This window comes from Ranitomeya imitator, chromosome 8, assembly GCF_032444005.1.
Source record: "Ranitomeya imitator isolate aRanImi1 chromosome 8, aRanImi1.pri, whole genome shotgun sequence".
Lineage (NCBI taxonomy): Eukaryota > Metazoa > Chordata > Amphibia > Anura > Dendrobatidae > Ranitomeya > Ranitomeya imitator.
Window position 1 is genome coordinate 152,498,090 of NC_091289.1, and position 17,648 is coordinate 152,515,737.

Sequence of the window (17,648 nt, forward strand, 5' to 3'; positions counted from 1 at the left end):
GATCTAAGATTACTGAACAAAAGGTGTCCGTCTGTGCCATTTCAGGATGGAGTCTCTTAGTTCAGTAATTGCTTCGTTGGAACCGCAGGAGTTAGTTATTCATGGACGCCTTTCTCTATGTCATTATTTTCTTAGGACATCAGAGACTACAGCGTTTTGTGGTGGGCGGGAGCATTTTCAGTTTATCACCTTGCTTTTCAGGCTCACAACCACTCCCAGTATCTTCACAAAGATTGTTGCAGCGGTATTGCCCACTCTGCGGATCAGAGGTCCAATGCTCTTCCAGCACCTCGACGGCCTTCTTATCATGGCTCTGTCCTTTTACTAGGCCCAGGAAGGCCTGTCCATCATTCTTGAATCCCTGTTTCAAGGGGTGCCGGTCTCTCTATAAGCACTGGATTGGCCCAGGAGGTCTTGTTTCACAGAGGCGTCAATCTTCTCATGGACACCTCCTAGAGGCTCCCAGACAGACCATCTTCTTTCCCAAGGGCTGATCTGCCACCAGAATTCTCTGGTCAGAATTTTTTCCAGGGAGTGGTGCATGCAGTGACCTTGTATCGGACTCCCGTGGACCTCTGGGACCTCAATTTAGTCCTGGAGGCCCTTAGGAGTTTTCACTCTGAACCACTTCGAGAAGGCTCTCTGACTTTGACGGTGATGTTGTGGCCATCACCTCAGGGCTGCCACTAGAAATTTCGGGGCCCCATACTGGCAAAATTTTCGGGGCCCCCTTGAGACTCTGCCCAGGCTCCACCCCAGCCCCGCCTCCAGGCTCCACCCCTCGAACTGTCCACAGTCCCACCGCTCTCTCTTGGAAAAACTCCACTTCTCACCAATCACACATTAACAGTTCCCATCACCAGATCACACATATAGCAGGCAGCTTTTGTTTTGGCCAAAAGATTTTTTAAGCCGCCACCATAACACGGTAGACACTTTTGGCCGGGCCCTACTCTGCTGTAACCTATTAAATATTTGTTAAAATATGCAATACAATTTAGGTATATTTTTATTTATTTTTCAATTTTTAAAATGCCCAATAATATCACATAGAAGGAACAAATACCACAACACCATGACCAGATGACATATTACCACCACAGTGATCGAATAATATCACATACAAGGAACAAATACCACAACACCATGACCAGACCACATATTACCACCACAGTGATCGAATAATATCACATACAAGGAACAAATACCACAACACCATGTCCAGACCACATATTACCACCACATAGTGACTGAATACTACAATTCTGATCAGTAATTTTTAAAAAAGCACCATACTATCACCATAAGTGCCATTATACACAGGAGATCTGTACTTAGTATGCAGTGTCTGTGTACAGATAATATAGTGATCACTAGTGAAATTATACACAGGAGCTCTGTATACAGTGTATAGTGTCAGTGTATAGGTAACACACTGACTCACCAGTGACGTCTCTAGGTGAAGTCCTTCATCTTTCATCCAGCACAGACCGCCATCATTTCATCCAGCCAGGACTTCTCTCTGCAGGAAATAACACAGTTATCTCGAGCTCCGCTTGCAGAACACATTACTTAATTTTTCACAACTTCTACATTACACCACATGAAGAAGGCGACATAGTATCACTCTATACAGTAACAGGACCGCCCCCCATTTAACCCCTTCATGACCCAGCCTATTTTGACCTTAATGACCTGGCCGTTTTTTGCAATTCTGACCAGTGTCCCTTTATGAGGTAATAACTCAGGAACGCTTCAACGGATCCTAGCGGTTCTGAGATTGTTTTTTCGTGACATATTGGGCTTCATGTTAGTGGTAAATTTAGGTCAATAAATTCTGCGTTTATTTGTGATAAAAACGGAAATTTGGCGAAAATTTTGAAAATTTCGCAATTTTCACATTTTGAATTTTTATTCTGTTAAACCAGAGAGTTATGTGACACAAAATAGTTAATAAATAACATTTCCCACATGTCTACTTTACACCAGCACAATTTTGGAAACAAAATTTTTTTTTTGCTAGGAAGTTATAAGAGTTAAAATTTGACCAGCGATTTCTCATTTTTACAACGAAATTTACAAAACCATTTTTTTTAGGGACCACCTCACATTTGAAGTCAGTTTGAGGGGTCTATATGGCTGAAAATACCCAAAAGTGACACCATTCTAAAAAATGCACCCCTCAAGGTGCTCAAAACCACATTCAAGAAGTTTTTTAACCCTTCAGGTGCTTCACAGCAGCAGAAGCAACATGGAAGGAAAAAATGAACATTTAACTTTTTAGTCACAAAAATTATCTTTTAGCAACATTTTTTTTATTTTCCCAATGGTACAAGGAGAAACTGAACCACGAAAGTTGTTGTCCAATTTGTCCTGAGTACGCTGATACCTCACATGTGGTGGTAAACCACTGTTTGGGCGCACGGCAGGGCTTGGAAGGGAAGGAGCGCCATTTGACTTTTTGAATGAAAAATTGGCTCCACTCTTTAGCGGACACCATGTCACGTTTGGAGAGCCCCCGTGTGCCTAAAAATTGGAGCTCCCCCACACGTGACCCCATTTTGGAAACTAGACGCCCCAAGGAACTTATCTAGATGCATAGTGAGAACTTTGAACCCCCGGGGGCTTCACAAATTGATCCGTAAAAATGAAAAAGTACTTTTTTTTCACAAAAAAATTCTTTTAGCCTCAATTTTTTTCATTTTCACATGGGTAACAGGATAAAATGGATCCTAAAATTTGTTGGGCAATTTCTCATGAGTACGCCGATACCTCACATGTGGGGGTAAACCACTGTTTGGGCACATGGTAAGGTTCGGAAGGGAAGGAGCGCCATTTGACTTTTTGAATGAAAAATTATCTCCATCGTTAGCGGACACCATGTCGTGTTTGGAGAGCCCCCGTGTGCCTAAACATTGGAGCTCCCCCACAAATGACCCCATTTTGGAAACTAGACCCCCCAAGGAACTTATCTAGATGCATATTGAGCACTTTAAACCCTCAGGTGCTTCACAAATTGATCTGTAAAAATGAAAAAGTACTTTTTTTTCACAAAAAAATTCTTTTCGCCTCAGTTTTTCATTTTCACATGGGCAATAGGATAAAATGAATCCTAAAATTTGTTGGGCAATTTCTCCCGAGTACGCCGATACCTCATATGTGGGGGTAAACCACTGTTTGGGCACACGGCAGGGCTCGGAAGGGAAGGCGCGCCATTTGACTTTTTGAATGGAAAATTAGCTCCAATTGTTAGCGGACACCATGTCGCGTTTAGAGAGCCCCTGTGTGCCTATGCATTGGAGCTCCCCCACAAGTGACCCCATTTTGGAAACTAGACCCCCCAAGGAACTTATCTAGATGCATATTGAGCACTTTAAACCCCCAGGTGCTTCACAGAAGTTTATAATGCAGAGCCATGAAAATAAAAAATAATTTTTCTTTCCTCAAAAATGATTTTTAGCCTGGAATTTCCTATTTTGCCAAGGGTAATAGGAGAAATTGGACCGCAAATGTTGTTGTCCAGTTTGTCCTGAGTACGCTGATACCCCATATGTGGGGGTAAACCACTGTTTGGGCGCACGGCAGGGCTCGGAAGGGAAGGCACGCCAATTGGCTTTTTAAATGGAAAATTAGCTCCAATCATTAGCGGACACCATGTCACGTTTGGAGAGCCCCTGTGTGCCTAAACATTGGAGATCCCCCACATATGACCCCATTTTGGAAACTAGACCCCTAAAGGAACTAATCTAGATGTGTGGTGAGGACTTTGAACTTCCAAGTGCTTCACAGAAGTTTATAACGCAGAGCCATGAAAATAAAATAAAAATTTTATTTTCTCTAAAATGATTTTTTAGCCTGCAATTTATTATTTTCCCAAGGGTAAAAGGAGAAATTTGACCCCAAAAGTTGTTGTACAGTTTCTCCTGAGTACGCTGATACCCCATATGTGGGGGTAAACCACAGTTTGGGCACATGTCGGGGCTCGGAAGTCAAGTAGTGACATTTTGAAATGCAGACTTTGATGGAATGCTCTGCGGGCGTTACGTTGCGTTTGCAGAGCCCCTGATGTGGCTAAACAGTAGAAACCCCCCACAAGTGACCCCATTTTAGAAACTAGACCCCGAAAGGAACTTATCTAGATGTGAGGTGAGCACTTTGAACCCCCAAGTGCTTCACAGAAGTTTATAACACAGAGCAGTGAAAATAATAAATACGTTTTCTTTCCTCAAAAATAATTTTTTAGCCCAGAATTTTTTATTTTCCCAAGGGTTACAGGAGAAATTGGACCCCAAAAGTTGTTGTCCAGTTTCTCCTGAGTACGCTGATACCCCATATGTGGGGGTAAACCACTGTTTGGGCACACGTCGGGGCTCAGAAGGGAAGTAGTGACTTTTGAAATGCAGACTTTGATGGAATGGTCTGCGGGCGTCACGTTGCGTTTGCAGAGCCCCTGGTGTGCCTAAACAGTAGAAACCCCCCACAAGTGACCCCATTTTGGAAACTAGACCCCCCAAGGAACTTATCTAGATATGTGGTGAGCACTTTGAACCCCCAAGTGCTTCACAGACGTTTACAACGCAGAGCCGTGAAAATAAAAAATCATTTTTCTTTCCTCAAAAATGATGTTTTAGCAAGCAATTTTTTATTTTCTCAAGGGTAACAGGAGAAATTGGACCCCAGTAATTGTTGCCCAGTTTGTCCTGAGTACGCTGATACCCCATATGTGGGGGTAAACCACTGTTTGGGCACATGTCGGGGCTCGGAAGTCAAGTAGTGACGTTTTGAAATGCAGACTTTGATGGAATGGTCTGCGGGCGTCACGTTGCGTTTGCAGAGCCCCTGGTGTGCCTAAACAGTAGAAACCCCCCACAAGTGACCCCATTTTGGAAACTAGACCCCCCAAGGAACTTATCTAGATATGTGGTGAGCACTTTGAACCCCCAAGTGCTTCACAGACGTTTACAACGCAGAGCCGTGAAAATAAAAAATCATTTTTCTTTCCTCAAAAATGATGTTTTAGCAAGCAATTTTTTATTTTCTCAAGGGTAACAGGAGAAATTGGACCCCAGTAATTGTTGCCCAGTTTGTCCTGAGTACACTGATACCCCATATGTGGGGGTAAACCACTGTTTGGGCACACGTCGGGGCTCGGAAGGGAAGGAGCACCATTTGACTTTTTGAATAAAACATTGGCTGGAATCAATGGTGGCGCCATGTTGCGTTTGGAGACCCCCTGATGTGCCTAAACAGTGGAAACCCCTCAATTCTAACGCCAACACACCCCTAACCCTTATCCCAACTGTAGCCGTAACCCTAACCACAACCCTAACCGCAACACACCCCTAACCACAACCCTAACCCCAACACACCCCTAACCCTAACCACAACTCTAATTCCAACCCAACCCTAACCCTAAGGCTATGTACCCACGTTGCGGATTCGTGTGAGATTTTTCCGCACCATTTTTGAAAAATCCGCGGGTAAAAGGCACTGCGTTTTACCTGCGGATTTACTGCGGATTTCACCTGCGGATTCCTATTGAGGAATAGGTGTAAAACGCTGCGGAATCCGCACAAAGAATTGACATGCTGCGGAAAATACAACGCAGCGTTTCCGTGCGGTATTTTCCGCACCATGGGCACAGCGGATTTGGTTTTCCATAGGTTTACATGGTACTGTAAACCTGATGGAACACTGCTGCGAATCCGCAGCCAAATCCGCACCGTGTGCACATAGCCTAATTCTAAAGGTATGTGCACACGCTTCGGAAAACGCTGCGGATCCGCAGCAGTTTCCCATGAGTTTACATTTCAATGTAAACCTATGGGAAACAAAAATCGCTGTACACATGCTGCGGAAAAACTGCACGGAAACGCAGCGGTTTACATTCCGCAGCATGTCACTTCTTTCTGCGGATTCCACAGCGGTTTTACAACTGCTCCAATAGAAAATCGCAGTTGTAAAACCGCAGTGAAATGCGCAGAAAAACCGCGGTAAATCTGCCATAAATCCGCAGCGGTTTAGCACTGCGGATTTATCAAATCCGCTGCGGAAAAATCCGCAGAGGACCAGAATACGTGTGCACATACCGAAACCCTAACCCTACCCCTAACCCTACCCCTAACCCTACCCCTAACCCTAACCCTACCCCTAACCCTACCCCTAACCCTACCCCTACCCCTAACCCTACCCCTAACCCTACCCCTAACCCTAACCCTAGTTCTAACTCCAACCTTAGTGAAAAAAAAAAAAAATTCTTTATTTTATTATTGTCCCTATCTATGGGGGACAAATGGGGGGGGTCATTTACTGTTTTTTTATTTTGACCACTGTGATAGATTATATCACAGTGATCAAAATTCACATTGGAACGAATCTGCCGGCCGGCAGATTCGGCGGGCGCACTGCGCATGCGCCCGCCATTTTGGAACATGGCGGCGCTCGGGGAAGAAGACGGACGGGACCCCGCCAGGATCGGTAAGTATAAGGGGGGGAGATCAGGGCACAGGGGGGGGAGATCAGGGCACGGGGGGGCGTCGGAGCACGGGGGGGGAGGGATCGGAGCATGGGGGAGAGTGATCGGTGTGCGGGCGGGTGGATCGGTGTGCAGGGGGGGTGGATCGGTGTGCAGGGGGGGTGGTTCGGAGCACGGGGGGGATCGGAGTGCGGGGGGGTTTGATTGGAGCACGGGGGGGTGTGATTGGAGCACGGGGGGAGCGGGCAGGAGGACGGGGGAGCGGAGCACAGGACGGAGGGGAGCGGGCCACAGATCGGGGGGCTGGGGGGGCGATCGGTGGGGTGGGGTGGGGGCACATTAGTATTTCCAGCCATGGCCGATGATATTGCAGCATCGGCCATGGCTGGATTGTAATATTTCACCATTTTTTTAGGTGAAATATTACAAATCGCTCTGATTGGCAGTTTCACTTTCAACAGCCAATCAGAGCGATCGTAGCCACGAGGGGGTGAAGCCACCCCCCCTGGGCTAAACTACCACTCCCCCTTTCCCTGCAGATCGGGTGAAATGGGAGTTAACCCTTTCACCCGGCCTGCAGGGACGCGATCTTTCTGTGACACAGCATATGCGTCACAGGTCGGATTGGCACCGACTTTCATGACGCATACGCTGTGTCACAGGTCGGGAAGGGGTTAAAACAGTATACTCAAAAAATAAAATAAATACATCACTGCAGTAATAATATCCCTAAATTAGCCCCTATGGTATTAATAATATCACCCAGCCTGGCCCCGTGTGTCTCATTCCTGGCGTCAGCCAGATATTCTCCCATCCTGCCCTCATGAGTATCCATTCTGCCCCATATGATCTCCTTATCCTGCCCCATATGATCGCCCCATGTGATCTCTCCATCCTGCCCCATCTGTCTCCATCATATCCATCCTGCCCCATGATCCTGCACGATCTGTCTCCAATTCTGCCCCCAGTGTCTCCAATCATGCCCCATGTCTCCATTCTGCCCCCTATGTCTCCAACCATGCCCCCATGTCTGCAATCCTGACACTTGTCTCCAATCATGCCCCCTGTGTCTCCATTCTGCCCCATCTGTCTCCAATCCTGCCCCATCTGTCTCCAGTCATGCCCCCATGTCTTTCATCCTGCCCGTGTCTCCAATCATGCCCCGTATCTCCATTCTGCCCCGTGTCTCGCATTCTGCCCCTGGGTCTCACAGTCTGCCCCTGTGTCCAGCATTCTGCCCCTGTCACTGTGTCCAGCATTCTGCCCCTGTCACTGTGTCCAGCATTTCTGCCCCACTGTGTCCAGCATTCTGCCCCAATGTCCAGCATTCTGCCCCTGTCACTGTGTCCAGCATTTCTGCCCCACTGTGTCCAGCATTCTGCCCCAATGTCCAGCATTCTGCCCCTGTCACTGTGTCCAGCATTTCTGCCCCTGTCTCCAGCATTCTGCCCCACTGTGTGTCCAGCATTCTGCCCCTGTCACTGTGTCCAGCATTTCTGCCCCACTGTGTCCAGCATTCTGCCCCACTGTGTGTCCAGCATTCTGCCCCTGTCACTGTGTCCAGCATTTCTGCCCCACTGTGTCCAGCATTCTGCCCCAATGTCCAGCATTCTGCCCCTGTCACTGTGTCCAGCATTTCTGCCCCTGTCTCCAGCATTCTGCCCCACTGTGTGTCCAGCATTCTGCCCCACTGTGTCCAGCATTCTGCCCCACTGTGTGTCCAGCATTCTGCCCCACTGTGTCCAGCATTCTGCCCCTGTGTGTGTCCACCATTCTGTCCCACTGTGTCCAGCATTTCTGCCCCTGTCAGTGTCCAGCATTCTGCCCCTGTCAGTGTCCAGCATTTCTGCCCCTGTCTCCAGCATTCTGCCCCACTGTGTGTCCAGCATTCTGCCCCTGTCACTGTGTCCAGCATTTCTGCCCCACTGTGTCCAGCATTCTGCCCCAATGTCCAGCATTCTGCCCCTGTCACTGTGTCCAGCATTTCTGCCCCTGTCTCCAGCATTCTGCCCCACTGTGTCCAGCATTCTGCCCCTGTCACTGTGTCCAGCATTTCTGCCCCACTGTGTCCAGCATTCTGCCCCAATGTCCAGCATTCTGCCCCTGTCACTGTGTCCAGCATTTCTGCCCCTGTCTCCAGCATTCTGCCCCACTGTGTGTCCAGCATTCTGCCCCTGTCACTGTGTCCAGCATTTCTGCCCCACTGTGTCCAGCATTCTGCCCCAATGTCCAGCATTCTGCCCCTGTCACTGTGTCCAGCATTTCTGCCCGTCTCCAGCATTCTGCCCCACTGTGTGTCCAGCATTCTGCCCCTGTCACTGTGTCCAGCATTTCTGCCCCACTGTGTCCAGCATTCTGCCCCAATGTCCAGCATTCTGCCCCTGTCACTGTGTCCAGCATTCTGCCCCACTGTGTGTCCAGCATTCTGCCCCACTGTGTCCAGCATTCTGCCCCACTGTGTCCAGCATTCTGCCCCACTGTGTCCAGCATTCTGCCCCTGTGTGTGTCCACCATTCTGTCCCACTGTGTCCAGCATTTCTGCCCCTGTCAGTGTCCAGCATTCTGCCCCTGTCACTGTGTCCAGCATTTCTGCCCCTGTGTGTCCAGCATTTCTGTCCCACTGTGTCCAGCATTCTGCCCCAATGTCCAGCATTCTGCCCCTGTCAGTGTCCAGCATTTCTGCCCCTGTCTCCAGCATTCTGCCCCACTGTGTCCAGCATTCTGCCCCTGTCACTGTGTCCAGCATTTCTGCCCCACTGTGTCCAGCATTCTGCCCCAATGTCCAGCATTCTGCCCCTGTCACTGTGTCCAGCATTTCTGCCCCTGTCTCCAGCATTCTGCCCCACTGTGTGTCCAGCATTCTGCCCCTGTCACTGTGTCCAGCATTTCTGCCCCACTGTGTCCAGCATTCTGCCCCTGTCACTGTCCAGCATTTCTGCCCCTGTCTCCAGCATTCTGCCCCACTGTGTGTCCAGCATTCTGCCCCACTGTGTGTCCAGCATTCTGCCCCACTGTGTGTCCAGCATTCTGCCCCACTGTGTGTCCAGCATTCTGCCCCTGTGTGTGTCCACCATTCTGTCCCACTGTGTCCAGTATTTCTGCCCCTGTGTCCAGCATTTTTGCCCCACTGTGTCCAGCATTTCTGCCCCACTGTGTCCAGCATTTCTGCCCCACTGTGTCCAGCATTTCTGCCTCACTGTGTCCAGCATTCTGCCCCACTGTGTCCAGCATTCTGCCCCACTGTGTGTCCAGCATTTCTGCCCCTGTCTCCAGCATTCTGCCCCACTGTGTCCAGCATTCTGCCCCACTGTGTCCAGCATTCTGCCCCACTGTGTCCAGCATTTCTGCCCCTGTGTCCAGCATTTCTGCCCCTGTGTGTCCAGCATTTCTGCCCCTGTGTGTCCAGCATTCTGCCCCACTGTGTCCAGCATTCTGCCCCACTGTGTCCAGCATTTCTGCCCCTGTGTGTCCACCATTCTGCCCCACTGTGTCCACCATTCTGCCCCACTGTGTCCAGCATTTCTGCCCCTGTGTGTCCACCATTCTGCCCCTGTGTGTCCAGCATTTCTGCCCCTTTGTGTCCATCACCCTGCCCCCCGGGCCCTCCTGGATCGCAGCAGCTCTCAAAGAAAAAAAAAAACACAACTTCTTACCTGGCCAAGCTCCAGCGCCGGGTGAAGCTCCCTCTCCAGGCTCCACACAGACGCACTCGCCGCCGGCTGACAATGACGTCAGACGCCGGCGGCGGCGAGTGCGCACTGCGGCCCTATTCAGCCGCCAGCCTCAGACTGGCTGGCGGCTGTTAACTATTGACGTGCGGGCGCGGGCCCGCACATCAATAGTGTGCCGCTGCCGCAGCGCCTGCAGGGGGGGCCCGGTGACCAGATGAGACGGGGCCCGATGCGGGCCCCCTCTGCTCACCGGGCCCCATACGCCAGTCACGGCTGTCATGCCCTGATGGCGGCCCTGCATCACCTCCATTACGCACGTCTCAGAGCTAGCAGCTCCTTCCTGTCACCTCCCTTTTTCTGGTTCTCCACCAGGATAAGGTGGTTTTGCAACCTTTTATCTTTTTTTCTTACCAGGTTGGTGTTCACCTTTCACCTAAATGAGGATATTATCCTCCCTTCCTTTTTGTCCGGCTCCAACTCATCCTCTGTAGCTTTCTCTGAACAGGTTACTTGGTCAGGGCGATGCACATCTATCTGGCTACAACCTGCCCCTTTCGGAAGACAGACTTTTTCTTTGTCATTCCTGAGGGTGTCATTCCTGGGGGTGTGCGTAGAGGCCTTCTGGCCTCCAGGGCAACGATTGCTCGCTGGATCCCGAGAGTAATTTTGGAGGCATACAGTGTCAGAACAGAGTGCCTTCTTCTGGGCTTAAGGCACATTCTACCTGGGCAGTGGGTGCCTCCTGGGCGGTACACCATAGGGCCTCCACCCTGCAACTCTGCATAGCGGCAGCCTGGTCATCCATCTACCTGTTCCCTGATTTTTACAGTGTCCATACCTATGTTTTGGCAGACGCCAGCCTAGGTAGAAGAATCTTGCAGGCAGCAGTGGTTAGTTCTCCGACCTGAACAGAGTTTTCTGCTGTTCCCTCTCCTCGGACTGCTTTGGGAAATCCCATTTCCAGTGTCCCCCAATGAAGTGATAGAGAAAACAGGATTTTTGGTTACTCACCGTAAGATCTGCTTCTCGGAGCCTTCATTGGGGGACACAGCACCCTCCCAAGTTTAGCCGCTCTGGTTACTGTAGTATATTGTTACAGCTTGAATTTGTGTGTTTTGTTTCTCTTTTAGATGTTGTTTCTCTTACTGCTTTTTCACTAACTGATTAACCTAGTGCCAGTCGGTGGGGTGTACAGTGCGGAGGAGGAGCTAACTTTTTTTGGTGCATAGTGTCAGCCTTCTAGTGGCAGCAGCATAGACCCATGGTTCCTGTGTCCCCCAATGAAGGTTCAGAGAAATAGATTTTACAGTGAGTAACCAAAATTCCTATTTTGTTTTTTTGTAAAATATGAAAATATTTATAATAGGTCTGTCTGTAAAATCAGAATGGGAAAAAAAAGAAATTGTATTTCTTTTTATATTTTGCCAGATAAATACTAGGCATCCTGTACAATGCCTGTAACCTATATATTTTATGTATGACTTTGTACATTGTATAAATGATTGCAGAAGAAGTTGAGTCTTCTGTATGGATATACATAAAAGGTACAATATTTCTATATACTGTGCAGGCACGCTGCCTCCAGCCATCTCACTATATGTTCCACAACACAAGCATTTCCTGTAAAGTCATAAACCTGAGAAGCAACTGCGGTTATTAGATGTTTCTTTTGATATCTTCCATCTCCAGAAACCACTAGATGTCCTTTAACGATAACCTCTACAGGAAAATGTGACAATAACTCTCCACATCACACCGAGAAAGTGTGAATACAATAACATACTGTGTCTTCTTTTCCTTTCCAGATGGCTGGAACTATTGACATGTATCTGCAGAGCGATATTATGGCGGATTTTGAAGAATATCTATGCTGAACCATGCAAACATTGCTATCTACTGAGAATGTATTCATGTTTGTGGTAACTTTTGTAAGTGCACGATTACATTTCCAAGGCACTAATAAATACCGTATATAAATTCTAACTCGTTCAGTATGACCTGAAGGCCCCATTGCTTTTCAGAATCGGACAATGTCTATTGTAGTACACTGTAATGTGCAGGAGTGACAAAGAGCAAATTATAGATTAGATATCACTTATTATTCTAATGCAAACTGCAAGCTTTAAAATCTTATTTTGTTTCAATATTGACTCTGTTTAGCTGTGTGCTTTGTAAAGTAAATGAGATTTTTTTTTTTTTTTACGACTGTACACTCCTTTTGTTGGTCTTGTACAGCTATAAAAGCTGTTAAATCCTTAATGTCCATGTCTTTAAGAAAACAGCGAATGGCTAAAGACGACCGCATTGCCAGTCAGGTGATTTAGTGTGTTTAGCAAATATATGCCTATTTCTATGGTTAAGTTCAAACGAGGGTCGATCAAAAAAATCGGCCAATTTTCAACCATTAAAAATTTGTTTGACTTCTGTATGGCATTCGTTTTTATACCTCAGCAGTGAATAAAATTTACAAACCAAAACCAGTTTCCTATGTTAATAATAGCAATGTATCTGTAAAAAGCAGATGCTATATATGTGATCCATATGGGATCTGTTTTGTTTTTTTTTGCTGTTTTTTTGCACACACACAAACTTGAATAAGCAAGTCTCATCCAAGATATGGAGGAGACTAATGCAGGCTGCAATTTGTTTCATGCTGACATTCGGTCCATGCGGGAAAAAAAAAAAAAAAAAAAAAGACCGTCATCTGAATAACTTTGGTCCAAGTGCTGTCCTTTTCTTTTCAGGGACAGCATTCGGACCGAAAATACGGTGATGTGTACAGAGCCTATGAGAGAGCTGCTGCCAGACTCTACTGGCAGCAGCTTATCTCCTGCAAGAACAAAAAGACTAACCACTGAAATTCAACAGGCCGGATCCTTCTCTCCCCCAACATCATGACATCATCTATCAGTTGAAGAGCTGGGATTCCCCAATATTAATATGTATGATGGTCAGCAAGTTCGGCTGAGTATGTAAATTTGCTCTTCTCCAAGAGGAAGAAAAGTAGCTTTCCAGTGACACCCATCGGAGGTAGTTTATGACCAACCCTTGTCCCATGTCTAAGAATATTTAGCCAAATCAGAGTGTATTGTATACATAAAAATCCCCATCCACCAGCTGCTGTTCCAGGACAAGTATGGTACCTGTTGGTTGGGTGAGACGCTCCTGACAAAGGTCACGTGGGGGGGGGGGATCCTTTTTGTGGAGATGACCATATAGTATAGGGAGACTTGTAGGTCTGGCAATGCTCCATGGGGAAAAAATGCAAACTAGCACTCCTCTGAGGCGGTAGCTACCTTATAAGTTACACCATTGTGCAGACTTCTTATTTAGGGTTCTTGCCCCTCATCAGTGCAGAGTAGGAACTAAGCATTGATTTAAATGATAGGGTATCTAATACCAATGGGTGCACCAGCGAGGCAGCTTTCTTTCTTCTTGGAAGGGAGCCAATTTGCTCTACATAATATTGACTGGTTTACATCTGGATGCTATTTATGCATGCGGCAGTATTTTAAGTTATGTATGTGCTGAAAAGGGTCTGTGACATCTTTGTCATTAAAATAAGATTCGCATAGAAATATTTTCAACATTTCCTATTTGCCTTGTGGTTCTCATAATAGCCAAATCAATATTTAATCCCTGGCACAATTAAAGACACACACACACTGTGGACAAAGTGTATAGCCACCTCTTTCAATAGGTTTACATACAAATCAAGTTTACACCTTTGTCTGCAAGTGAACATCGCCAGCCATCTGCTGACTGAAGTTGAGAAAAGAGATAGTGGAGAGAATTAAATGATTAGGAACTGAAGAAGGAAGTACACAGCACCTGAGAGAAAAGATTAGAGGAGACACCAGGTCAGATGACAGCTGTGGCACTGTGTATAATTTTAAAAAGGCATATAAGTTGAGGAGTTGGCACATGGACATGGAGCAGGACGGTTGGCTTATTGCCATCATTGAAGACCTGACAGATAAGACCCAGAGACGAGATACCCGAGTTTGGCGATCCACATCGTATCAGCAGGGCCAGAACCAGAAGAGACAACCAGGCTGCAGAAGTGGGACATTTGTGTGAGCTGCAACCCCCAGTGCAAACGTAAGGTGCAGAGTGGGGATCAGGGCCGTGCTTCAGGAAACTGAGGCAGCCAGTGTGTTGGGTGTGCCAAGTGATTCAATACGGAACTTGCGGCCTAACAGTAACGTAGACTCCTGTTGGGACCTGTATGGCACTTTATGTTGTTTGGATAATGATGACAATGACGGGCCCGCTGGTGACTGATGCACCATAGGTCTAGGTATTGTGACAGAGACGTTTTAGACGACAATAGTTGCTTAATGGTGATTATAGAATGACAGCATGTACAAGGGGCGTTCATTAAATATTTCCCCTGACCCACTTCTATTTATCACAGGATGCTGACACTGCACATGTGTAATGATATAAGTCTCTATAGGTTACGTGCCAATTTGCAACTCAGAACTGAGAATGGTCTTGATTTTACAGGTGCTTAAGTGGTGTGAGGTTTCATAATGGACCCAGTTGAATTCAGAGCAGTCATCAAGTTCCTTTACTTGGAAGGCCGCACACCAAAGGAGACATTTGATGAGATGAGAGGTTTATGGTGATGATTCCCCATCATATGATGTAGTCAAGAACTAGTATTGTCAGTTCAAATGTGGTTGGGCTTCGGTGCAAACAGCTCCAATTCCACGGTGATCCCACTCTATTGATGAACACACCATCCAGCAAGTGGAGGTCGCCATTTTGGAAAGTCGCTGCGTAACCATTCCCCACCTAGCCCAAAATGTCAAGAATATTGTAGGATCCATGGAAAAAATCATCCAAGACCATGTTAACATGTATAAGGTAACTGCTCGCTGGGATCCTCTGCTGCTCACACCTTTCCAGAAACCGGAACGAGTCGAATGCTCTCAGGCTCTATTGATGATGTGCCATGGAAACAAGGAGGACTTTTTTAACAGACTGATCACACTGGATAAAAGCTGGGTCTATCACCATGATGCTGAGACTAAAGTCCAGTCGATGCAATGGAAGCATCATGACTCACCGACTCCAAAGAAGGCACGTTCCCAACCCTCGGCAGGCAAGGTCATGCTCACAGTATCTTGGGACCAACACAGAATAGCATTGATGGATTTTCTAGCTAAGTATACCATAATCACTGGGGCTTTCTGTTCACTGCTGCGGAAATTGCGGGAGGCCATCAAAACCAAAAGACATGGCATGCTTACCAGAGGTGTTCGCCTTCTGCAAGATAATCCACCAGTTCACAACTCACTTGTTGCCCCAATAGAAGCATGCTCCTGTGGCTTTGAAATTCTACCGCATCCATGAATTCACCCGACCTCGCACCATCGGACTTCCACCTCTTTCCAACAATGAAGTTATTTTTGAAGGGCAAGCATTTTCCAGATGATGAGACTCTGATTTCTAAAGTCACAACGTGGCTTTTTTAGCAACCTGTTGACTTCTACAATCGAGGTGTGGACATGGACAGTTGCTTAAAGAGATGGGAGACTATGTAGATAAGGACTAATAACTGTGCCAAGTTTCATTGCTCTCAGTCCACAGGAAGTGGGTCAGGGGAAATCTTTAATGAACGCGTCTCATAAATAACATTGTGCAAATACCGTTTTAGCCGTATTACTGTGTTCTTATTGTACCATAATTCATTGTATTGTCGCTGTTCACGTTTACCTTTGATATTGTGCCGTAGGCACTAAATATATATTTGTTTGGTCAAATAAATGGTTAAGTACCACTGTCTCCTCATTCTCTGCAGTGTTGCATCTGCGTATCTGTTAACCTAGGCACAGATATTTCATACTGAATCCATGGTACTCTTTATATTGGAATCATGTAGAACTGTTCATCTGGCCCATTATAGAAGCAAAGCCATTAAAGGGTGGATTAAGTGATAGCATATACTAGCAATATATTGTACTATCGCATACAGTTCCTGAGAATGAAGAGCCAGCAGCACGTCATCCTTTTTTCCCCATTTTTTTTTTCTTGATGGGAAACATCCATTCAAGTTTACTGGACTGGGAGCAGTTCCCTGCACTGTCTGGTGTTTAGTATTGGCACTGCATGAGAAAACCTTGACATAGGTGCAGGGCTGTGGCCCTTCATTCTAAGAAACCTCATACCCCGAGTGATCATAAATGATATGGCATTTTGCAGCCATCACTTAATAAGATAGGGAAATATTTTATGTATTTGCCAACTAATAACAAGTTTGTAGGCAGGAGCTGCAGGCTGTAGCTGCAACAAAAAGAGCAAACTTTGATTGATCTCACAGGCACGGTCACAGAACCTGAGCAATGCTGCTTTAATAGCAGAGATGAAAGAACCTTAGATCTTAGACACTGATTACCCTTTCTATTTCATGATGAACACGTATCATCGCATGCAGGGTCAAAGACTGAACGCAAGCACCCCTCATTAATTGTCTCCCAGTGATTGTACTGGAGATCGTCTTTGGCTCTCTAGCCATATTACTTGTTATTATGGCATCGTTGGGTATGCTGTGTAGTATACAGTAGGAAGTCTATTACACTAGCAGTTAGATAAATAAGAGCACAAAAATATCAAGCAAATTGAATGAAGGCAGATATGCAGATATAATTCTAAAAACACACCATAATATACACATTTCCTGTAATAACCATATGAACACTAAAGGCGCATTCAGACATCAATACAAATCTGATATATTTCTGTGAGGTTGTCCCGCTCAGGCCAGGGGACCCACGGCCAATCCAATCTCTGACCAATGTGTCTGAATGTTCCCTTAAAGGGTCTGTCAGCACAGGATGAGTGTTGAAACCAAGTACAGGCACTGGGTGCTTCACGGCAGGGCCAAACTTTTAAATACACCTTCCCATCTGCTTGGTTTCCCCCTATCTCCACCCTTTTCTGGCACAATTAAGCCAGAGCTGTGGCTTAACAGTGACTGTTCAAACCGAGTACAAATGCTCGGTGTGTAGCAGTGGTGGAGGCGATAGTCTGCTCCCTGATTCTCAAAAGGGGTTGAAGGTGTGTTTCCAAAAGTAGAACCCTCTCAGTCTGTAGTTTAGCCTAGGTAGGGTTAGCTGTAAGAGCTGGCTCAGTAGAGGGAGGATGGAAAAAGTGTTGGTGTCAAGCTCAGGAAGTGACAGTCAGTGAGTTGTGAGCGGTGACAAGCAGCAGGCTCAGGTCAGGGGTTGCTAGAGATAACAGGATCCTAGATCCTCAGGGCAATGGATTGCCAGAGAACCCCTCTGCACAAGTCCTGCTTGCCTGGGAACCTTGAGATAGGCGTCGGGGCCTGGGGGTACGTTCTGCCTGCGAAGTTACAGGTGAAATTGGACTCACACTTTGAGGCGGAGTGAGATGGAATCTGGATATACTGCTAGAAAAGGAGAAGATTTGCTAGGGCCAGGGCCGGTTTTAGGTAAAGTGGGGCCCTAGGCAAAATTTAAAATGGGGCCCCA

The 17,648-nt window shown here is 46.9% G+C and overlaps 1 protein-coding gene across 1 annotated transcript in view; it reads left to right on the forward strand.

The window, feature by feature from the left end:
- The window catches only part of BRDT (bromodomain testis associated), a 137,421-nt gene extending 125,017 nt beyond the window's left edge, over positions 1–12,404 (forward strand). The window contains exon 20 of the mRNA XM_069737625.1: positions 11,952–12,404. Within this exon, the coding sequence (XP_069593726.1) occupies positions 11,952–12,020 (69 nt within the window). The 3' untranslated portion in view covers positions 12,021–12,404. The remainder of the gene's footprint in view (positions 1–11,951) is intronic.
- The last annotated feature ends 5,244 nt before the right edge of the window (positions 12,405–17,648 follow it).